The 24,618-nt window shown below is 49.5% G+C and overlaps 1 protein-coding gene and 1 non-coding gene across 2 annotated transcripts in view; both read right to left on the minus strand.

Moving 5' to 3' along the window:
* Positions 1-4,132: 4,132 nt before the first annotated feature.
* The window catches only part of PTGIS (prostaglandin I2 synthase), a 46,324-nt gene continuing 25,838 nt past the window's right edge, over positions 4,133-24,618 (minus strand). The window contains exons 6-10 of the mRNA XM_061127460.1: positions 21,081-21,262; positions 12,560-12,728; positions 11,421-11,602; positions 10,088-10,239; positions 4,133-7,470 (exon numbers count right to left, since the gene is read on the minus strand). Coding sequence (XP_060983443.1) covers positions 7,326-7,470; positions 10,088-10,239; positions 11,421-11,602; positions 12,560-12,728; positions 21,081-21,262 — 830 coding nt within the window. The 3' untranslated portion in view covers positions 4,133-7,325. The remainder of the gene's footprint in view (positions 7,471-10,087; positions 10,240-11,420; positions 11,603-12,559; positions 12,729-21,080; positions 21,263-24,618) is intronic.
* TRNAE-CUC (transfer RNA glutamic acid (anticodon CUC)) lies at positions 18,211-18,283 on the minus strand. Its single transcript has one exon. It is a non-coding gene; the product is annotated as a tRNA-Glu (tRNA).

Raw genomic sequence — 24,618 nt, forward strand, 5'->3', positions numbered from 1 at the left:
ATCCATGCATCTACCCACCCAATATAGCATCTTTCCATCTGTCATTCTGCCCATTCATCCATCCAGCCACTCACCCATCCATCCATATACCCAATCACTTATCCACCTATTCATTCATTCAGCTACCATCCACTCACCCATGCCTCTACTTACTCATTCATCCCTACCCAATCACTCATCCAGCCCAGATATTCACACATCTACCCACCTAGTCACCCACGAATCTATGCACTTTCTCAGACATCCCCACCATCTACCACCTACCGTTTTGAAGTGTTTACTACAGGTAATGCTCTGTGCTAAGCCATGGCCTGATCTCTTGAACTCCCTCCCTAGGAGAAAATGTGGATGCCACCAGAGGGTCCTCACAGAGGGAGATTGGTAAACCTGAGCCCCTTGATGGCCTGGACTTTGCCAAAGCCACTGACTTCCATCCAGGGTCTGTGGCCAAACTATGATGAAATACAGGATGGACTGAGGCATGGGCTTCCAGCAGAGCAATTAGAGGTAAACTGATAGCTCTCACCCACAGAAGAGCCTGGGAACTCCAAGATGCAATAGGAAAGACGCGAGTCAGCAAGAGGAGGAAATCAAAGCCACAGAGATCAAGAGCTAATTAGCTGATTCTCCGAAGATAATATTTCATTAAATCCAGCCCTCCTGGTCTTTGGGGACTGATCTCTCTTCCACCTCTTTCCCGTTGCCCTTGTCCACGCTGACCTGATCTCCTCTGCCTTCCCTCTCATCTGCCTTCCCTAGTTTTCTACCTCCTTGACTCCAATCTCCCCATTGTGACGAGGGTTGACCTTTAAAGGCGTAAGTGTGACCAACTCACTCCCCTGCTTATAATCCTTTATGACTCCTCACTGTCTAGATAAAGGACAAACTCTCCGAAGTTGAGAAAAACGCCATTCACTTACATATTAGCACGTATTTCCCAAGCACCTACTAGGTGTTGAGCTTAGGTTGCATGCTGGGAATGCAGCAGTGGTGAAACCAACCCACCCTCTTGGAGCTCACATTTAAACAGGAGACATAAACAGAGACATTTAAAAATAATCTAGTATTGATACTCCCTGTGAAGGAAGGAAGTAAAAGTGTAAGACTACGAATAATGGGAACCCCTGGAGTAGGAAATGGCAAGTCACTCCAGTATTCTTGCCTGGGAAGTTCCATGGACAGAGGAGCCTGGTGGGATACAGTCCATAGAGTCTCAAAGAGTCAGACATGACTGAGTGACTGATTTATTGTATATTAACTGTTTAATTTTTAAAAGTGGGCTGTGAAATACTTCCCTCTTGATTATCTTAGCGTGTATCCAAGAATCATGCATGTCATGACAGTCTAGCCTCATGTTCTGATTTTAATCACATCATGTCATGCTATCTATCACTCAGTCCTGTCCAACTCTTTGTGACCCCCACGGTTGCATGGCTACTGGTCCACCAGGCTCCTCTGTCCGTGGGATTCTCCAGCCAAGAATACTGGAGTGGGTTGCCAGTTCTTGTTCCAGGGAATCTTCCTGACCCAGGAATCAAACCTGGGTCCCCAACACTGCAGGTAGATACTTTACCATCTAAGCCACCAAGGAAGCCCCAAAATCAACACAGTCTTCGGCCAGAACAAAATGGGCGATTGTCAGGATGGTGGTATCATTTCTGCTGAAATGTTCGTTGTTGCTTTATTTAAAACCCTCCTTCCTTTAGAAAACGTCTGCTGCTGTGCTGTGTAGAAAATGGTGATCCTCCCTGTCCTCCTTCTTGGGCTGAGCTCCAGGAAGTTTGTGCTCAGAAGCAGAGTCCTGTCCACCTCCCATCGTGCAGACAGTCCAAGCAACGATTATTTATTTACAACAGCTAACACAATTAGTGGTAATGACTTCATAGGCAGCCTCTAAGTGCAGGCAAGATGAAAAATTGACTAAATGGGAGAATAAAAATGCATAGGGAATCAAGAAAAAAAAAAAAAAGAATAATGGGAAGGAAAGGCAGTGACTTCAACTCGAGAAATCCCTGAGAGAGTAATGCTGATGAGTCTTAAGTCAGAGTGATCACCAAGCTATAAAGGTAGAAAGCAGAGCAGGTGCAAAGGCCCTGGGGCAGGCTAGAGGGTTGGCGACAGAAGATGGCAGCTGTGGCTAGGGTGGAGTATGGGGGGGTGAGGATGGACGGAGATGCAGTGGGAGAAAAAAACCGAGGAGGAGAGAAAGACCATGTAGGCAAGGGTTGTCTGGAGTGTCTGGATTTTACTGCAATGGAGTTAATGGGTTTTAAACAAGGGAGTAGCTGATCTGATTTTTACCATCCAGATGTAAAAGACCTCTTGTTCTCCCCATAACTTCCGCTCCTTAACCCCTGGAAACCACTAACCTACTTTCTGCCATTATTGACTTACCGATTCTGGACATTTCATGTGAATGGAATCATACAATATGTAGCTTTTTGTGACTGGCTTCTTTTGCTAGGTATATGTTTTTAAGATTCATCTATATTATACCATGGAACAGCACATCATTTCTTTTCATTGACAACTAGTATTCTGCGGTATGAATATACCACATCGTGTTTATCCACTCATCAGTTGAAGGACACCTGGGTTGTTTCCACTTTGGAGTTATTTAATATTGACTCTTGAGTGACTGTTTAATTCTGACATGGAACCTACTTTTCTGTGTTAGGGGTATTCAATGTCCATTCATAGATTGATAATGGAAGAGCCAAATGCATTTCTTAATGTTCTTACCTGGCAAAATAAAACTCTGGAGTCTTTCTGTTAACTTTTATGGAACAGAATCCGAAAAGTCAAAACCCTGGAGCTGCAGACTGCTGATAAAGTCAATGGCTCAGAGAAGCCAAGTGTTGTCCCTCTGGCCCTGCATGTGGCTCAGACCAGGACTGGTAAACAAGAGAGCATAACACAGCACTTCTCAAGCTGGGGTGCAGTGCCCCTCCTCAGGCACATGTTGGTCTTCTGGAGGGAAAGACTACATTTCCCAATCTCCTATGCAGTAAGGAGTGTCATGCAACTAAATTGTGACCAATGAGATAGAAGCAGATTTTTCTCTTCTTTGCTCCTCTCTCCTTCCTGCTGGCTGGAATGTGGACAAAATGGCAGGAGCTCAAGCAGCCATCCTGGACCCTGAGGTAGAAAGCACTGGTTACAGATGCTGGAGGGACCAAAAGGAAGAGCCTGGTGACTGTGGAGATGCCACACCACCTCTGATCTCCTGTATCTGTATGAGAGCGAAAGCAATGTCTGCTGTATTGAATATAAACATCTTAATGCATAAAGTACTGCTGTGTAACTTTCAGACGTCTGTCACAGCCCAATCCAATCCCACCAAATGTGCCTCCGTGGCCCCCCACAGATATGGAAATTGATATGAGGGACATTTGCCTCAGGACAGTATTTTTGTTCAAAGATTTGAGAGGAAAAAAAAAGCCATTTTCCCTTTTCAAGTTTTCCCAAAGCTATTTTAATTAATTTCTTCCTGGGAATTCCTTGGTGGTTCAGTGGTTAGGACTCTGCATTTCACTGCAAGGGGCACAGGTTTGATGCCTGGTCAGGGAACTAAGATCCCACATGCCTCAAGGTGTGGCCAAAAAAAAAAAAAAAGAAAATCTTCTCTCCCCTTCTTTTAAATATTAAAACAAATGCATATATTTACATGAAGCATAGGGAACATGTGGCAAATTTGTAAGAGACTTTCTCTGCTTGCTTTACTTTGGGTGGTGAGCCTCTTCCCCAAGGTCCTCTATGGACACCTGGTCCCTCCGCCCTGGATTGTTGATAGATTCTGAGCCTGGTCTCAGGAGGCAGGGAGCCTGTGATTGAATCCTGCCCGGGTCTACTACTTATTAATCGCGTGATCCCGAGCAGCCACTTCACTCTCTGCCCCTGTTTCCTCCTCTAAAATGGAGATGGTTATGTCACTTGAGGGGAGGCTGGGGTGTGACTTGATTCTGTCCATGAAAGGCCATGTCCCACAGCCAGGCACCCAGGTGCTCCATTCCCTTCCCAGGCGCCAACCTCGCCTCTCTGGACACTCGACTCTCAATCTGACTCACAGTCAGAGGCAGTCCCACAAACAAGGATGATTTGATGTATTTCAGCACATTTCCGCTCGACAATATCATGTAAAAATAGAATTCTTTATTAAAACAGCAAGGTGGAACAATCGCTGCTACTCACGAAACACCGTCCTTAAAAACAACAAAAAAAAACATTCAGATTAATGTCGTTGGGCCAGAAATTTCAACTCCCAGGGCCGGTTTCTCCATCTGGAGAATGGGCAGGCGGGAGGTCCCCCGCTCCCTGTGGGCAGGAAGCACCGGTGGGAGATGATCCGGGGTGGCCCTCACACTGGGCGTGATGCACCCCCGTGGGGTGGGCACCTTACCCCTCTTCCTGTCCCCTTCACCCCGTGACTGTCGAGGTCCAAGTCTCAGGGTGCTGCTGGCGTGGCCTTAACGCCGCTCAAACACTTGTCTGTTCCTTTCTGTAACTCAGAAGACACAGCTCAGGCTCTGAGCCTTGGTGACACCCGCACAGGGGACCCCTCCCCAGATTTATGTTTCACAGTCACTTTCTATTTTTGGCAGCAAGTGATACATGTTGTCAGTTACCGGCAGTGGGAAAAAAAGCTCCCCTTTTAAACAAATTTAAGTTTTAAAAAATGAGACCACTTAAAGGAAATAAACTGGTAAACAACCATACAAAATACAGCAAAAAATAATAATCCTGATGGTGGTACAGAAACACTCCGTTAGGTCAACGTCCGGGTATTTCCGACCTCAGTATTTTTAGAAGAAAGGAAAAAAAGAAAAAATTAAAAAGATGAAAACAAAGGTGGGTTCAAAGCACTTTCTCCCAAGCTGTACTTCAATATCTCCAATACCAGCTGGGGCTGCCTGGTGGGAGAATTGTCTCTTCCTAATGATTGTGGCTTCCAGGTGGTGTCCCCTTTAAAGGAAACAGGCTCTCTTTTGGATATGGGTGAGAATCTAGTCTCAGCGACAAAGCAGCCCTAATGTGGAAGGGGATAATCAGAGGGCTTTTCCCGAGCACATCAGGGTGGAAGCCACGCGCCAGAGATCTTCCCGGAGCTATTTCTGCCGGCCTCCTTCCTTCCCCTCCAAGTCAGGATGAGGCAGCTGAGGGTTGCCATGGAAACCGGCTCCTCCTCCCTCAGGAGGCTGCCAGCTCCTATTTCCTGCAGAGTTAAGAAGCAGGCGGCAGCGGGGGTCACCCAGGCGTGAAGATGGGTTTCCCTGGGGATATCCTGCCTCCTGCCAATCACAAAGACTGTCTGGGAATCCTGGGGCCGCCTGGGGGCTAGGGGGCCAGGGAAGCCTCTAAGCCCTGGTGCCTCCCTGAGAAGAGATTGGACCCCAGAACATTCAGAGATCTCAGGTCTTCTCTTATCCCTTCAGCTGAAGCTACAGAGACCTAGTTATGTGTGTATGCGTGTCTCCATCCACCCATGGGTGCCTCGGGCTCTGCGGTCTGATGCCAAACAGAACTGCCCCTCCACTACCCCTCTGAGCTCAAGGAGCACAGAGCTGTCCATCTAGCATTTGCTGCTGGGAGAGTAAGTCTGTCTGTGAAATTCTATTAGCTTGTAAGCTGTGTGACCCTGGGCAGGTCACTTTACCTCTCTGAAGCCCATTTCCTCATCTATAAAGAGCGTGTAACCATCCTCTCTTCCCAGAGATGCCATCAAAATAGAAACTGTTCCTGTCACAGGCATTTAGAGGGTCTTCAATAAACAGGACCTAATATTAACGAGAATACTTATCATCCTAATAACGGCTTCTAGGCAATTTTTCTCTTTGATCTGTCTTTTGTTTTCTTCCCTAAATGCAAAGGCAGGTTTTCATCACTGATCTGTTTGATCAAAAGGTGGTGCACCCAGGATAGAAAGGACCGTTGGTCTGAGAAACAATCCACCGCCTCCTACAATACCACCTCTAAGAGTAGAAACAAGGCTCTCAAACTTCGGTGCCTTCGGGGGACGGGAGGTACTGTGAATGGAAAAGCAGACCAAGTAGAAATGCTGGTGACCCAGAGCGCATGGGCTTCAGCTAAAGGAGACCACTGCTACTCGGCTCTGGCTAATGGTGGCCCTTGGGAACACGGGCCCAGTGTGGACAGATCTTTCACGTTTTCAGGAGAAGTTGGACATTTTTAATCAATTCTTCCAAAGATGCCAAGGTAATACTACCGTATTTTCTATAAATGTGGGCCAAACGAAACAGGCCTGCAATCTGGATGGGGCCCAGAGCTGGAGCTCCTGAGTTAGAATGGAGGAAACCAAGGTCTCCTCTTGTTTGGCTCCACCAGCCCCAGGAGTCCTGGCTGCTTGCTTTCACAGGGGCCACCCCGTCTGGGCTGTGTCCTGCGAGTTCCCTGCCTGAGTCCCCGCACTGGGAGAGCCCATCCCATGTGGAGCCCAGAACTCTTAACACTGAGAAGCCTGCTCCTCACAGCCCAGCATCCAGAGGCCGCCCCTGGCCCGCACCGTGGAAGCTCCAGCCTCGGGAAACCCTCCTGCGTTTTCTCAAGGATCGGTGTGAACAGAGAGATAGGGGAGGTGTCTAGTGAAGGGGGCACCCAGGAAAGCGGATATGCTAAGAGACTCTTTGGCTTTTAGGTAGTTTAATAACAGTTCAGGGACCGAGTTTATATCAATAGATGTACTGCTAGACCCTGAATGGCCTTTTTACGGCCAGCGTCTGCTTTGACTTGTTATGGCCTGGACCACACCCAGGGCATTGGATGGTGGTCCCTTGGGGGTTGGTGACAGAGCAGTGAGGAGGTCTCTTAGTCTGACCTGTCTGCTGCAGCTTTAGGTGGCGCAGTATAAAGAATCCATCTGCCAATGCTAGCGATGCAAGAGATGCAGGTTCGGTCCCTGGGTTGGGAAGATTCCCTGGAGCAGGAAATGGCAACCCACTCCAGTATTCTTGCCTGGAACGTTTCCGGTGGACAGAGGAGCCTGGCAAACTACAGTCCATGGGGCCACAAAGAGTCAGACACGACTGAACGACTGAGCACATACACCCGTAGCTTTAGCGGATTTCACAAAGGTGGGAGGAGCTGGGAGCACAAAGTCTCACGTTGGAACTTTGCCGCAGATAATCTGTGCAGCTCTTGGTGTCTTTTCTTCATTCTTCTCCCCACCCCCCACCCCGCCCCCAAGCACAGTCTTCTGAAGAACAGCAGGGAAGGGGTAATGCTGGCACTGTTGGATGTTCGAAGCCCGGTACCCAGGCTGAACGCAGGCACGGGAAGTTGGGTGATGGGGTAGGCTGGGCGTGTGGCGCTCACGGCCGGACGCGGTAACGGATGGGCACATCGTGTTCTGGCTGCATCAGCCCGAAGCCGTACCTACTGAGGTCAAACTCGGGGATGTCCACGTCCGGGGTGATCAGCTCCAGGTCAAAGTGCGTCAGCACAAGGAACACGAATCTAGGGAGAGATGGTGTCAGAAGCGTGAAGTGGGAAAGGGGGGGCGTCTGTTCAGAGTCAGGCAGGAAAGCAAGGGCTTCCTCCTGGTCTGACCCCAGCTCTCACTCTGGGAAAACTGGGAAAGGAGGGTGAGCAAGCAGAGCACAAAGGCCACATGCTTCCGAGTCCTGGCTGACAGGCTGTGAGCAGGAGTGACAATTCCAACGAAAGCATTTCAGAGCCAGTGCCCCGCTCTCCGGCTCTCTCGGCTGCCTGGGCTTCACGTTGAGATGATAGAGCTGGAAGGTGGGAAGAACCTGGCCCCCAAGTCCCTGCATGGAGGGGAAGAGCACCCCCACAAACCCACAGCTGACGTTGTGTGAGTGGGAACCACACCTGTACAAGCTTGGGGGTCCACTTGGGGGTCATCTGCCACAGCAGCAAAACTGAGCTTCTCCTGGTTAATATGGACACTGACCCTTCCTGATTCTTCCCACCATCCTCACCCCAGGCCCCAGCAAACTCCTGGAACCCCGACTGCCTGCCCTGGTCTGGGCTGCTGCTAAACCATAGCGCCTTCGTGAGATCAGAAGCGGGCACCCCTCCTCCAGACAGCCGTGGGGACGCTGGGAGAGCAGGACGCACAGCAGGCACGGCCATCGCCTGGAACGCTGTCCTGACAAGTACACGAACCGTGTGATGATGCAATCAGTGGGCTCGTAAGAGGGGTGGCAGCCCACCCCCCCGCAGTGTGAACTGGTTCCGCCAGCCGATCTTACCACCGCCTGTGTTAGTTAAGGTCAGCCTGACCCTCTACTCCTCTGGGCCCTACCATCACCGCCCCCCACCGCCCCCCGGGCACCCAATGCTGGCACAACACCCAGCAGGGAAGACCCTTTCATCTGACTAAATGAGTGAAGAAGAGGGAAGACGAGGACAGAGCAGCGTCAGTGCTCTGGGCAGGGGAGCTGGGCACCGACTTGGGCTCTGCCTCTTAAGGGCGTGTGACTCCTGTCGGGTTTCCTTCCCACTCTGGGCCTCAGTTTCCCCATCTGGTCAAAGGGGTGAGCTGTGTTCCTTCCAGCTCTGAAGCTGTAGAGTGGCAAAGGGTGAGTTTATACCATTGTGTTGGGGGATCTGTACCCACACCCGGATTTGGAGCCTGGCACCTTCATTCACCAGGTTTCTGACCGTGAGGAATGCTTTGACCTGTAGAGTCAGTTATCATGATGATGAACAGACAAAAATAACAGATTAGCTAAACTTATTGAACTCAATGTGCCCAGACAGTTTGCTAAGCATTTCCTATCCATTATCTCTTTCATCTATCCAAAAACTTTCTGGAGTAGGAACTACGGTCAGTTCTGCTGTAACACTTGTTTTGAACACGAGAATTCGTTTCAGTGGGATTTATCCATCAGGGTGCGAATGAAGCGTAACACAAATTTCACATCTGCCTGTGGTCACTTCATCCGCAAGAAACACTAAGAGAATGAAAAACTGCACCCAGCTGAATGAAGCTGAGCAGGAATCCACAAAACGCACACACCTCAACTCTGTCCCCCAGAGACCTCAGTACACCAGGTGGGTAAAGAGTCACACCATTCCCATCAGGCGTCCAACCTCAGATAACCGCCTCCCAGGCTTCAGTGTGACTTACAGCTCCAGCCACTGCCCACTTCCATGGCAAACGTCAGGTCATGGCCAAAGTAAAGCACCGTATTTATTGTACCACTTAGGTGTTTCTATTTGTTCCATTTAACATGTGTAAACCTGTGGTAGGGCCCTAAAGTCAATCCTAAAGAAAATCAACCCTGAATATTCACTGGAAGACTGGTGCTGAAGCTGCAGCTCCAATACTTTGGCCACCTGATGTGAAGAGCCAACTCACTGGAAAAGACCCTGATGCTGGGAAAGATTGAAGGTGGGAAGAGAAGGGGATGACAGAGGATGAGATGGTTCGATGACATCAACAACTTGATGGACATGAGTTTGAGTAAGCTCGGGGAGTTGGAGATGAACAGGGAAGCCTAGCGTGCTGCAGTCCCTGGGGTTGCAAAGAGGCCACACAACTGAGCGACTGGACAACAACAATAAACCTGTGCTGCCATATTTTCCAGGGCGCATTGTCTTTTTGTGTCACTGACGAGGTTTCTGAATGCTGGGCCCCGGCCCTATCTCCACCACAGCCCTGTGGTTTTTATTGTGTGGTTTCCCACAGCGCAGGGATTTTCAAGAATGCACTAGAAGTTTTAGAGTGGAACCAATGGTAAATGATCTCCACTTTACTGCTGCGAAAACTGAGGCCAAAGGTTAATGGAATGTGCCCATTCACTAGCATAATGCCTGCACATTAAAGTGGTAATAGTAGTAATTACAATAATAACCTGTATTAAAAGCCTACAATGAGCCAGGCAGTGGCTGAAGTACCTAGAAAGGTCCCACTTACTCGTCCTGACACCCCTGGGGATGTAAGATGATCAGTCCCCCTATTTTACAGTTGCGGAGACAGAGGCAGAGGTGACCCAGCTCAACAGAAGGTGGATGTCATCCCCTGGTTTGTTATCTGAGGGGAAAGCGCACGGGGTCCAGGGAGGAGAGTTTATGGGGCCCGGGGCTACACACGCCCGGCACTCACTGTTTGATGCTGTTGACGGCGTAACCCCTCCCCAGGCACTGGTTGTGCCCCGCCCCCCACGGCAGGCTGTAGTTCTTCAGTCGCTTCCCATCTTTGTAGAAGTCTTTCTTCTCTGATCCATCAGGGTTCAGGAATCGGTTGTATTTAAACACCTGAAACAGGAAGAAGGTCCCTTTCTGACTCCAGCCCCAAAATAGGGAAGTATGGAGACAAATGTCTGAAGGTGTTTATCACAGCCTTGTTGGTAAGAAAGAGGCAGTGGAGACAATGTAAGGCTCAACTGACGGGAACTGGTTAAAAATGATGGCAGCTAATGATAAGGTTGAGCTCGGTCTGTGTGTGCTGACACTGGAAAGAACTTCTAAGACGGGTTGTTGGGTGAGAAAGAAAGTGTCATAATATTGTGTGATTCCGTGAATATATAAACACATACTTATTCACATGAGTGTGAGCATGTTGTGTGTCTGTAAAATGACATAAATATCTAAAGGACACACTCCCAACCACAGTTAGGCAACCCTGAGGAGCTGGAGAGGAAGGGGAATGAAGACAGATTTTTATTTGTAAATGTATATATGTCTATATTTCTGTCTTAAAGTATATATCATTTTACATATAAAACAATTTAAAATAAATGAAATTAAAATTATTTTTACAGAAGAGAATGCCAGTTTCCTCTGGTTACAGTGTAGAGGGGTAACATGAAGAGTGCATTTGAGCACGGGGCTTTTTGTACAGAGTAGGTGGAAGGATAGGTGACTGGACCAGTGGACAGACAGATGGGAGAGTGAGTTGATGACTGCTGCATGCAAGGGTGGACGCATGGATGGATGGTGGATGGATGTATACATGGAAGGAGGGATGCAGGGATGGATGGATGGTGGTTGCAAGGAGGGATGGAAGGATAGGTGGTGGGTGCATGCATGCATGCACGCACAGTACAGAACACGGCACACAGTAAACATCCGAAACTGTTAGAAATCGTGAAAGTCTGCCACATTTTGAAATCTAGGGAGAAGGAAAAGCATGGAGAAGCTAACATTATAAGATGCTAAAAATAGGAAAAATTGCTCAGCTGGCCCTTGCACAGTGCTTGGTGTGTACCAGGTGCTGTGAAGATCTTTCTTAACACAATCACATGTAATCTTCCTGACAACCCCATGGCAGTAGGTGCTATCACGAGGTCCATTTCACAGGTGAGGAAACACACACAGAGCTGACAGTAACCTGGGCAAGGACCCACGGCAGATAAAGAGCCCGACGGGCTGCCGCTGAGACTGGGCAGAACGTGAATCCACTCATTTCCCCCCACGACCCCTGGTATGCCTTTTACCTCCGGGTCTGTGTAGATCTCCGGGTCCTTCTGGGGACTCAGGAAGGGAAAGAGGAGGAGGCGGTCCCCACGTCGCAGGCTGAATTCCCGCCCATCCGCCATGGGCAAGGCCAGGTCGGCCACGACTTCGCGGGTGATGAAGGGCGCAGCGGTGAGCCTGAGGCTCTCACTCAGCACACTGTCTGCACGGGGCAGGTTCAAGGCGGGGGCGGTCAGCAGCGTCCCCCCCACCACTGAAATGCCACCCCGCGGCCCTCATCTGACAGTGGCAGGTGCAGAGACTGACAGACGGTGCATGGCTCTCCCGCCATCACAAAGCCAGGCCAAAACCGGCCGAGAGATGAGAGGCGTTTGCTGCAGAGACCTTGGACACGAAATTCTGGGTCTGAGCCTAAAAGAAGCTGCCCGGGAAGTTGGGAGCCAGGCAGATATCTGAGAGGGCTGGGGAGACAGCGGGGTTTGGCTGTGTCCGCCTGCCCAGCAGAAGTCCTCCTTCTGGAAACAGTTCCCTGTTTTCCTCCAGGGACCACCCCGCTACCCGCTCAGGGGTTGTGCTGCGCATTCCACACCCAACACCTGGGATGCAACGCGACTGGCTAATCAGAGCAGCCCAACCCTCGGAACCTCGTGATTGGCTCCGGATGGGCACATGACCTGAAGAGAGCCAATGAGAGCCATTCCTGGGACTTCGGATAGGAACGTGGCAGAGACGCACACCCTCCCTGGGCAGGCAGCCCGGCGCCACTGGCGGCCATCTTCCTAGCTCGAGACTGGAGTGGAAAATGGAGGTGAGGACGGAGACCGACTGAGACCTGAGGGTGTTGTTAAACCGCCTGGATCTACCTGGGTCTGGAGCTAGTTCCTCTAGACTTTTTAGTTACCTGCCCCCATTGAAATCCCTTTTCTGCTTCAGCCCATTTAAGTTAGATTTTTTGCCACCTGCAACCAAAAGCCTCCTACTAGACCATGAGACTCAGGTAGTGAAGACCGGGGTGTGGAGACACCAGGTCTGTGAAGATAGGCGGCCCACGGGGGCCTTAGGTCAGAGGAACTGATGGGAACCCATGATGGGGAGGAAGGGTTTTGGGGGTGCCCATGACACCGAGGTCTTTGGAGCTCTCTTGGAGGGTCTGTCTCACCCAGCACAGGCATGCTGTCCAAAACTTTCTGTGGGAGGGTGGTCATCTGCAAAATGGGCTGCTCTGCTCCCAAGAGGATAGTCTCAAGCTCTCCACGGACGGCGGCCAGGGCCTCGGGGTTCTTGAGGAGAAAGAGCAGGAGCCAGAAGGCAGCAGGACCCATGTTCCCCTGCAATGAGAAGAAGCCCCAGAGGGCAAAGCTGAGGTGAGAGTTGATTGGTCTGTGCCGTGGACACAGCCCTGGCCCAGGTACAGGGGTTGGGAAGCCTGGGTTCCCACCCCACCCCGCCTCACCCCCCACATGACTCACGTCTACCTTCAGCTCAGGACATGGCTCAAACATGCCCTGCGGTTTGGCATAGCCCCGTGCCTACTTCAAGGCCATTCTTGGCATCCCTGACCTTGAGCAAAATGACCACACTGAGGTCACACAGGTCATCTCTGCAGCTAATCAGTGAACTATGCACAGTGGTTTGAGTGAATCTCCATAGCTAACCAGACCACCTGACCTGCCTCCTGAGAAATCTGTATGCAGGTCAAGAAGCAACAGTTAGAACTGCACATGGAACAACCAACTGGTTCCACATTGGGAAAGGAGTACATCAAGGCTGTATATTGTCACCCTATGCAGAGTACATAATGAGAAATTTCAGACTGGATGAAGCACAAGCTGGAATCAAGATTGCCAGGAGAAATATCAATAACCTCAGATAGGCAGATGACATCATCCTTATGGCAGAAAAGGAAGAAAAACTAAAGAGCCTCTTGATGAAAGTGAAAGAGGAGAGTGAAAAAGTCGCTTAAAACTCAACTTTCAAAAAACTAAGCTCATGGCATCCAGTCCTATCACTTCATGGCAAATAGATGGGGAAACAGTGGAAACAGTGACAGACTTTACTTTGGGGGTGCCAAAATCACTGCAGATGGTGGCTGCAACCATGCTTGCTGGAAGATGCTTGCAGCATCTTTTGTTTTTTAGCTAGCAAGGCATGTGGGATCTTAGCTTCCTGACCAGGGATCAAACCCATACCCCCTGCACTGGAAGGCGAAATCTTAACTTAAAATTTGCTTGCTCCCTGGAAGAAAAGCTATGACCAACGTAGGCAGCATATTAAAAAGCAGAAACATTACTTTGCTGACAAAGGTCCATCTAGTACAAGCTATGGTTTTTCCAGTAGTCATGTAAGGATGTGAGAGCTGGACTATAAAGAAAGCTAAGCACTGAAGAATTGATGCTTTTGAACTATGGTGTTGGAGAAGACACTTGAGAGTCCCTTGGACTGCAAGGAGATCCAACCAGTCCATCCTAAAGGAAATTAGTACTGAATATTCATTGGAAGGGCTGATGCTGAAGCTGGAACTCCACTACTTTGGCCACCTGATGTGAAGAACGGGCTCACTGGAAAAGACCCTGATGCTGGGAAAGACTGAAGGCAGGAGAAGGGGACAACAGAAGATGAGATGGTTGGATGGCATCACTGACTCGATGGACATGAGTTTGAGCAAGCTCTGGGAGTTGGTGATGGACAAGGAGGCCTGGCGTGCTGTAGTCCATGGGGTCACAAAGAGTCAGGCACGACTGAGCGACTGAAGTGAACTGAACTGAATCAGTGAAAATGTTGATAATAAGAACACAATGTATCAATTAAGATTTCTGTTGGGACTTCCCTGGCCAGCGGTTAAGATTTTGTCTTCCAGTGCAGGGGCTATGGGTTTGATCCCTGGTCAGGAAGCTAAGATCCCACATGCCTTGCCAGCAAAAAACCAAAACATAAAACAGAAGCAATATTGTACAAAATTCAAGAAAAGACTTTAAAAACAAAGATTATTGTTAAATCTGAGGATGGATGCATCCTTAGCCCCAGTTCCCCATGCTTCTTAACATCCATGCCTCTTATCATGTGACTCTGTACTTCCTTCCATTAAAGGGGTAGGATGTATTTCCTGGTCCCATGGATTTGGGCTCAGCCATGTGATGTGTTTTGGCCAATAGAATGAGGCAGAACTGACTGAACACAGGCCTTAAGAGACCTTGTGCATTTCCACTTGCCTGGCGAGCCACCTGATCCCAAGAGGAGGCCATTGAGCAGAGCTGAGCTGTCCAGTTGAGCCCAGTCTAGACCAGCTGACTCCTAGCAGCCCCACAGACCGGTGAGTTAAATAAACACTCATCAGGGTATGCCACTGAGTTTTTGTGGTCAGTTGTCATGTAACAATAGGGAACTACTACAGTATCTGAATGTTTGCTTTCAAATATTTGAGTATCGTATGTGGATATAGCAAAGCAGCAATAACCAATGGTGATCGTGAAAGCTATTTGTTTCCTGAACAAAAATTATGTAAAACTTCTCAGGAGTTAGGTAATTAGGAAAATGGATAAAAACTTTTTGCTCCAAGACTGCATCCTTGGCTGAGTAACACTCAGGTATTCAGCATGTGGCTAAATATGTATGGGTACCCTTAAATGAACTCTAGACATGGCTGGAATACAAATTAGCCTTCATTCGGGAGGAAGATTTTCATCTACCATAAATGACTCTCCTATCCAATCTTCTTAATGGAATATTAAGTAGTCATCAAATGTCATGTTTACCCAGCGATTCTATTACAGACACAGCTGCACGTGGACAAAAGGACATTTGCACAAGGATATTTATCACAGCGCTGAAGTAACAGCAAAAGACTGGAGGCAACCTCAACATCTAGCAACAGGAGATCAGTGAGATCAACGATGACCCATCCATAGGACGATGATGCCGGAAGTGGTTAAAAAGGAACTGACTGCATTTAAATGTGTGTCTGGAGCCAAGATGCACCGAAACAAGCTGCAGGATGGGGGCTCAGTGTGCGACTGCTTGTGTGTGTATTTGAAGAGGGATATGTACATATGAAGAGCACAGGCCGGCTCTGGAAAGAGACTCTAGAACCTGGCCGCTCAGGTTGCCTCTGGGACAGAAGCTGGGAGGGGCATCAGTGACAGCGGAACGGATTTTCTTTCTCTTTAGCTGCCGTGAATTCAGAGGTGTCAGCTTCCCTCGTCCAGCAGGCACCGGTATCAGCCCACTTTTAACTGAAAATGAAATCTAAGCATGTCCAAGTCCTGCCCGCTGCCCAGCATATAGTGGGGGCTCAATGATATTTATTGAATAAATTATTTGTGGCCCTTTGGGCTGGGGACCTCCAAGGAAGCCTGGAAGGGGGCTGGCAGAGCCCTGGACCAGGACCAAGACCAGGCAGAATTGGGTTCAAATCCTGGCTGCCCACTCCCTATGACTGTACAAGCCCCACCCCTCTCTGGGTTTCAGAACCCCCCTCTTGATAAAATGGGAGTAAAAACACGCTCACTTCTGGGGTGGCCACAAGGAGTATAGACTTCCCTCCTCCTGCTGAGCTCAGAAATGGTCTCTCCCTCTCCCCGGCCCCTCCCTCAGGTTGAGAATCCATAGGGGCCCTGGACTCTCTCTGAGGTTTCCTCCAGCACCTCAGGTCCAGCTGAGACAAGCAAGGTCACTTGCTGTCCATCACTTGAACAGCCGGTGGAATGTAGGCGATAAATAATTCAGCTCTGGGTTAACTCAGTGCCAAGGTCCTTTTATCTCGTCCAGATGGTCAGATGGGGGCCACCGCTCATTAATTACAAAGCAGGACCGGGAAAGGAGGCTGCTCAGTCAACTCCTTCAGGAGGAGGCTGCGGCGAGTTAGGGAGGTGACGAAGACTGCCGTCCACCCAGCTGCACAGAGGTGTGAGTGTGCGTGCGTCTGTGTGTGTCTGATCACACAACCTTGAGATCTTTAGACCACTACCCTGGCAGCTGAGTGTTCTCCCGTGGAGCCTTGCCTCAGCTCACCCAGGAGGACACTTGTGGTCTCATCTCATTCCCGCCCGCAGCAAAGTCCACTTTCCAGCAGCCTCCGGGCTCCGGGCTACCGTCTCTGTGAACGTCACCCTGAAGCTGACCTCCAGGGGGCGCTCCCGGGGGCCAGACCCGGTGCGCGGCGACTCACATGCGCCACCTTGTGGCCTCCCCTCCGCACTGTCCGTCAACAGGAGCGGGGTTGGCCTGCAGCCTGCCTGCGCCGCATCACTCCTCAGCCCATTTTCCTTTGGAGTACCGTCTCCACTTCACTAGAAGCCTGTGTGGACTGTCTGGGGCTGAACAAACCCCCTCCAGACCTCACTGTGGTCATAGGAGTCGGCCTGGTCCAGTCAGTCAGTCAGTGATGGACTCAGAGGGGACGGGTGATCCGGGCTGGGCCAGTGGGTACCAGACTTAGGATCTGCGCTAGAATTCAAGAGAGAAGCTCTCCGCCACCAGGAGGAGGGCCTGCCAGGAGCTGCTGGTGGCCCTTCCTGCCGCCCCCGGGGCAAGTCCATCTGAGGCTCAAGAGAGCGCAGAGCTGAGGGGTGGGGGAGAGCACAGATAACATTTCATTTGGGGGGGGGGGGGGAATTAAATTTTTTTTTTCTAAGGGAATAAAAGAATGCGTGCAAAGTTGGTCCTGGACTGGACCCTGGAAGAGAAAAGGGAAAAACTGGGGAGATCTGAACGAAGTACGGACTTTGAGTGACGAGTTGGCAGTGCTGACGGCTTAGTTTCCCCGCATGCGCTGTGGTTCTGTGAGAGGTTAACACTGGGGGAAGCTGGGGGAAGGGTATTCGGGAACTCTGTTCTATCTTTGCAACTCTCCTGTAACCTAAAATTATCTCAAAATCAAACTACCGAAGGGGGAAAACCCACCTCTCTGCACAGCTATTACTCTTACTTCCCTGACCTCCGCTTTTCAGATGGCGACAGTGAAGCGACCTGTTGAAGCTGGTCAGTGGGCAGAGCTGGGGTTCCGCCCGAGTCTGTCTGACTGACCTGAAACACCGCTTCTGCTTTTCATCCTCACAGCGCAGCGCCTCCATGATCGTGATCTCCCGTTGGCCGAGCATCTGCAGACCTCCTCTCTGGTCTCCCTGCCTCCACTTCCCGCCTACCACAGTCTGTTCTCAGCAACGTAGCCAGAATGACCCCCCCTAAAGCAGAAGGCAGGCCATGTCCCTCCTCTGCTCAGAGCCTTTAAAGGGTTCCCATTTCAGAGGAGAAGCCGGAAGTCCTCCCCGCGGCCTGCAGGGCCCTCCTTGGTCTGGCATCTGCCACCTCCCTGCCTTGTCACCCTCGTCCCCACCTCAGGGCCTTTGCACTCACTGTCTTCCCTCCCCATCCTACACATCTACATGGCTCACGTCCCCGCTGAGTTTCTGTTCAGATGCCACCTTCCTGGTGAGGCTTTCCTTAACCACTCAGAAAAGCAGCCCCTCTTCACTCCCTGTCCCTGCTTTATGCATAGAACTCATTGTCTGTAATACATTAACATGCTTATCAATTGTCTTCTCTCATCAGAATGTCAGCTCCCTTAAGGGCAGGGATCTTAGTTCTGCTCACTGCTCTATTCCCACCGTCTAGAATAGTGTCTGGCACATGGGTGGCTGCACACTAAATACTTCTTGAATTTTTTTAAATGACTTTTTAAAAATTGTATTTATCTATCTGTGTGTTTATTTGACTGCACCAGATCTTCACTCCGGCATGCAGGATCCTTAGCTCTGGCACGAGGGATCTTTGAGTTGCAGTAAGGAACTCCTAGTTGCAGCATGTGGGATCTAGTTTCCTGACCAGGGATCGAACCTGGGCCCCCAGCACTGAGAGTGCAGAGTCCTAGCCACTGGACCACCAGGGAAGTCCCTTGAATATGGTTATTGAGCTCTGGTTATCAGCCAAGCACAGGTACGGGACTTCACCTGGATCACTGCCTTTCACCCTCCCCACAACGCCTTGAGGAACGTCCTGCTGTCTCTGTTTCACAGAGGAGTAAACCGAGATAGTAAAGTGTCTGCCTGCAACGCGGGAGACCTGGGTTCGATCCCTGGGTCAGGAAGATCCCCTGGAGAAGGAAATGGCAACCCACTCCAGTACTCTTGCCTGGAAAATTCCATGGATGGAGGAGCTCAGTGGGCACAGTCCATGGGGTCACAAAGAGTCGGATACGACTGAGCGACTTCACTTTTTTCACTCTCTAAGCCGAGGCACCAAGAAATTAAGGGTCTGACTTTCCAGGGAGTGGCAGAGATTCAGGATCCAAGTTCAGGGAGGCTGGCACAGAGTCTGTGCCCCAAACTCCTGAGCTACCCAGTCTCTTGGCCCTGCTCTCAAGACTCAAGATCTCAAAGGGTCTTCCACCAGCCCGAATTATGGACACTGCCAACGACTCAACCTTAGAGGACATCCCGACCCCAGCTCCTGCCTAGTTCTCCTGGCGCCGCCAGAGGCTGCTCCCCAGACTTGCTGCCACTCAAGCCCCCAGGCCAGCATCCAGTTCCGCTGACAGAGGCCATTTCCATAAGGGATTCTGGGGACAGTTTGGAGCTCCAAGTCACTGCCCATAAATATGTTATTAGACACTAATGGGGCCCCAACTACTGATTAATCCCACCCCCATCCCTTGCCAGCCTCTGCCTGCAAGAACATTTTATGGTTCTGAGAGAAAATTAAAAATAAGTCATAAGTCGATGGGAGAGGAATTACCCAGAAATGTCAGCCTGTGCAACCGCCCGTCACTGCCGAGGTGAGGCCAAGAGAAGGAGGGGCTCTGGGCTGCGGGGAGCGGGGAGCCAGGCCTGGAGATGCAGTGTCCTCGCTGCTTTCTCTCGCTGCCAGCGACATCCGGGCCATCACCAGCTCCACTGGCACTGCCTTCCCTTTGCTTCCAAAATCTATCTAGTTCTTCCTTGTCTCCGTGGTCCTGCCACCACTGTCTGCTCACCATGTCCCCGCTTCTCAGATCCTGTCCCTCCTCTGCTCAGAACCCTGCCAGGGCTCCCACTTCACCCAGAAAAAAAATCTCGAGTCTTTACTGAGTAGGACCCAAGGGCCCTCCATGATCTCTGCCCTCAGTCCCACAGCCCCCCTGCCCCCCACTCTGCTTTGGCTGCACTCAGCTCCTCGCTGCTGCTGAAACACTTGCCATGATCCAACCCCAGGGCCTTTGCACATGCTGTTTCCCCTTCCTGGAATATTCTATCCCCATACCCTCCCCAAGTCCCCAGATCTAGCTCTTTCTTATCATCCAGGGTTCAGCTCAGTCATCTCTTCCCCAGAGAGGCCACCCTGGCCAGAATAGACCCCCAGGACCTATCTAGTCATGACCCTGTTTTATATCCTGCGTGTCAGCACCTAAAATCACCCTGCGTGTTTCCTTGATGTCTCCCCGGCCCCTACTCCTGGCTAAAATATGAGCAACACGGAGTAGTGTCTTTGAGGTCCATGGTGAGTACTCAGTGGGACTTTTATTTTTCTTGAGCAAGTAATTTATTTTCAGAATCCCCAGTGCAAACATAATACATTGAATAATGAAGCAAAATTATCTCAGGTCATTGTAAATAGGATTCAGTCAAGTTTGGCTTCAATCAAAATGGATTTTAGGTCTGTCTGGTTTTGTTTTGTTTTTTTTTTTTTCATTTTTTTTAATCAAAAATTTTTTATTGGAGTATAGTTGCTTTACAATGTTGTGTTAGTTTCTGGATGATAAGCAAAGTGAATTAGCTATATGTACATAGATATATATCACCTCTTTTTTAGATATCCTTCCCATTTAGATCAACTCAGAGCGGGGGGAATAGAGCTGGAACTTCTACACGAGTCTTCAAGATAACTGATTTGCACACTTCAGTAACCTCAAGGTCAGGAAAAACAATGAAAGGCACCAAAACTGTTCCATACTAAAGAAAACTAAGAAAAAAAAATACAGAAAACTAAGAAGGCATAATGACTAAATGCAGTCTGTGATCCTGCGTTCAGTGCTGGACCAAGATGAGATTATTAAAACAACTGGCAAAACTGGAATGTGGGCTGTATATGAGATAATGGTCCTGTATCTGGGTTAATTGTCCTGAATCTGATCACTGGGCTGTGGAGATGGAAGAGAATATTCTTGCTCCTAGGAGACGCACAATGAAGAAATTAGGGTCAAAGAATCATGATGCCTGCAACTAATTTGCAAATGATTCAATAAGATAATCAGAGTAGGAGAGAGAGAAAGCAAATGTGGTCAAAATGTTTAAAACTGGGGAATCTAACATGGTGAATCAACTATACTCCAATAAAAATACATAAAATTGAGGAATTAAGGTGAAGTATATGAGTTCATGAAACTATTCATACAGCTTCTCTGTAAGTTTGACATTTTTCCAAATTAAAAATGTGTATATTGAATGAAAGGTCCTGTTCATGAGGCACTTTGACAGTTGAGAGAGTGAGGGAACGGGGGCAGACAGCTGGGTGTGTGCACAGACCCACACCCACACTCCCAGTGGCCCATACGCGACGTGTACAGGCACACACACAGGCCCATGCAGGCCCGTGCACACGGATTCGCAGACACGTGGCCGTAGTGTGCCGCACAGTACACACGTGTGCGTGCCCACACACACACACGCACTCACATGCACAGCCTCACATCCACACCCGCTGGCACCCACCTGTGTGGCCCAGAGCTGCAGCACCAGGGCGCGGGCCTGCATCTCCTCCGACACGCCCATCTCCTCCAGGTGCAGCAGGTAGCTCTCCAGCCACTTGCTCCGGTGGGCCCGGCTGGCCAGCCTGGCTGGGGCCAACAGCTTCCACAGGCGACCTTTGACCTTGCCCACCTGGTCCTTATCCCCTGCAGGGGTGGAGCACAGAGGATGGGGGGGTTACAGCTCCACCTCCAGCCCAGGGCCACCCTGCCCTGCCCTCCCCCCTGAGGCCAAGGGTCTTCAGGTCACCCCAGGGGGTGGGTGGGGAGTTCCTGCAGGAGGAAGCTCCAGGGACCCCAGTCCTGAAATGCGGGCCTGGTCGAGAGGAGGTGCTCCGCCAGCATCTGTTAAATGAACGGTTTCTTCGCAGAGCAGGGGAGGGGACAGGAAATGGGGGCCACGTGCTCCTTTCCCGGGGCCTGATCCCACGTGTGTGTGGAGACCCCGAGGGCACAGCGTCGGCCAGGAGCGAACCACCAAGAGGGGACAGATGGGTCTTCAAACTCAACACCTGCAGGAAAGGCAGTCCAGTGCAGGAGGGCGGAGGGCCCAGCGGGGCCTGGCGGGGGTCCCAGGGCCGCACTCAGCCCCACCCCCAGTCCCTCGGGCCTGACAGACAAGGCACAGCCAGGGAGCCCGGGATTCCGGCAGGAGCTGAAACCCAGACGTTCACACAGAATCCTCTCGTGTGTGTCAAAGTTAGCATCTCAGTAAGTCATTTTCAATTACCACACAGGTCACAAAAGCTTCTCTAAGGGTCCGCTTTGGAACCCGGATCACCAGTTCACAAACACCATTAAATAAATGACAGTGTGTTTACATTCTGGAAAACTGTGCAGCGGCCCACACACACAGACCACTGAAGGCATAAAGTCAGTGCTTACTATTCATATATTTTGTTAATACTACAAGACGATGCTGCATTGACATATGTGCAAATATAAAATTTGTTTTTTTCTCTCCCCAAAATCACCCTTTGGGAAAGAAGGAGTCACTCGGATTGCTACAAAATTCCAAAGTACTAGCAACTCTCTCACTGACTTTTTTTGAGCCACAAAGCAGTGTTTCAGGAAGACCCATCTACCCAGTGGCTCTAAACCAGGCATCATGTGACAGAATGTAAAAGGCAGGCAAAACTTATTTAAGCATATTAATTACGTTTTCACATAATATACTCCATATGCTTTTCTTCCACCTCTAGACACTTTTCCAGGTGACATACTTCTCAATTTAAAGTAATGAGGCCAACTGTTCGTCTGAAATACATGATTTTCCTGTTATGTATATTTGCTATGTGTTACGTGTATTTTCGGGGCTTCCCTGCTGGCTTAGTGGTAAAGATGCCAAGGCAGCGGGATGGGGAATACATGTAAATCCATGGCTGATTCATGTCAATGTATGGCAAAAACCACTACAATATTGTAAAGTAATTAGCCTCCAACTAATAAAAAATAAATGGAAAAAAAAAAAAAAAGATGCCAAGGCAGGAGACACGGGTTTTATCCCAGGTCCAGGAAGATCCCACAGGCCGTGGAGCAACTAAGCCTGTGCGAGCCGCAACGACTGAGCCCACGCACCTAGAGCCTGCGCTCTGGAACAAGGAAAGCCACCACGAGGCGAAGCCCTTACGCCACAACTAGAGAGTAGCTCCCCCACCGTGCTGCAACTAGAGAAAAACGCTTGTAGCAATGAAGACCTACAGCAGCTCTTAAAAAAAAAGGAGTCATAATAAAATAAATAAATAAAAGATCCAGGAAAAAGTCTTCAGAAAAATAAGTAAAAAGTAAACTATATTGGCAATTTGGTAAAACCAGCTTAACATTTTTAAAGCCCATAGAATAGTGCAGGAAACACAAAGTCTTACAAAAGATTTCGTTACAGCTACTCTCTTAGGAAAAAGCAGTGCCTACACCAGTGTGTTTACCATGCATTTGTGGGCAAAAGAGAAAAGAAAGAATAACATCATGTCCGCTTGTATTCGCATGAAGAACTCTGGAAGGATCCACAAGAAACTAGTAACAGCAGCCAACTGTGGGCGCGGTGGGGCGGGGGGGGACAGGGTGGAAGGAAGGATGACAAGGACGGATGGGAGACATCTCACTGTTACCATTTTGTATTTTCAACGTTTGAATCAAGTGAAACGAAATCTGGCACCAACCCCAGTCCCGTAAAGAATTTCCAGCAAAAGATCATAGATTCATGGGTGGATAGATTCAAAAAGTACATTCCATGTTTCAATCAGATGATACGGGAGTGAAGAAAGAGGTTCTGGAAAACCGAGTTTGGTGACTCCACCTGCCACCCCGCTGATGGAGATGACACAGGTGTCCAGACGGAGCCTGAATAAGCCACTTCCTGAGAGGTGAGCGTGAGAAGCAAGAGACATTTCTAAACGGTTAGTTTGTACAACCTGTGAGCCTAACCACCGCTGGTCAACAAGATCGATAAGATGCTGTTTCATTTCCGGTCCTAATTATTCCCACGTTTAGGTTGACTAAAAAGACAAATAAACCAAACCAAACCAAACCAAAACAAAACGCTTCCTGCTGGGAAAACCAGGGCTTGCTGTGTTTGGATCTGAGTATAACTGGGGTGTACTGTATTTCACACGTGCACCTGGAGGAGGGCCAAGACTAACTCTGTCCAGAAAGCAAGCCGCAAGTCACATATGCTGACTGAGCACATGAAATGTGGCCACTCAGAATCGGGAGGTCCCGTGAGTCAAAAGTACATACCAGATTTCAAGTCTTGGCGACAGACACAAAATGTAAAATATTGCAGTAATTTTATATTAATTACACGCTAAAATGCTAATCGTTTAGATATACTGGGTTAAAGAAAAATATTATTAAAGTTGATTTCACCTCTCTTTATATTTAACTTTATGTATTTATTTTACTTTTATGGGATTTTTTTCCCTGGCTGCGCCCTGCAGCATGTGAAATCTTGGTTCCCCAATCAGGGATCAAACCTGTGCCCCCTGCAGTGGAAGCCTGGAGTCTTAAACACTGGAATGCTGTGGAATTCCCCTTCATTTTTTTAAATAATGTGTCTACTAAGTTACATATGTGGCCGGCATTCTATTGCTACAGGACGGCACTGTTTTAGCAATTGTTGTTCAGTTGCTCAGTCCTGTCCGCTGTCCGTGACCCCATGAACCGCAGCCGTACAACACTCAGTTGATAACAATGGTTACCTTGGAGACAGATGCAGGGGGAGTGAGGTCAAAACAGTATACGCCTTCTTTGCAATATTTTATTTTTTCACAAGAGGCAGGGGAGCCCACTTACGAGCCCAAGCTCTGGAGCAGAGTGCCTGACCTTGAGTAAGGCGGCTCACCTCTGAACATCTCGGTTTTCTCACCTATGAATTAGGGTCAGAGTACTCACCACACAGGGCTGTACAGAGACTGAATGCATTCACATATAAAGCCTGAAGACTGATGCCTGGCCCAGGCCGAATAAACATTAGCTATATTATTAAACAAAGCTGAATGAATGTT

This window comes from Dama dama, chromosome 23 (genome assembly GCF_033118175.1).
Source record: "Dama dama isolate Ldn47 chromosome 23, ASM3311817v1, whole genome shotgun sequence".
Lineage (NCBI taxonomy): Eukaryota > Metazoa > Chordata > Mammalia > Artiodactyla > Cervidae > Dama > Dama dama.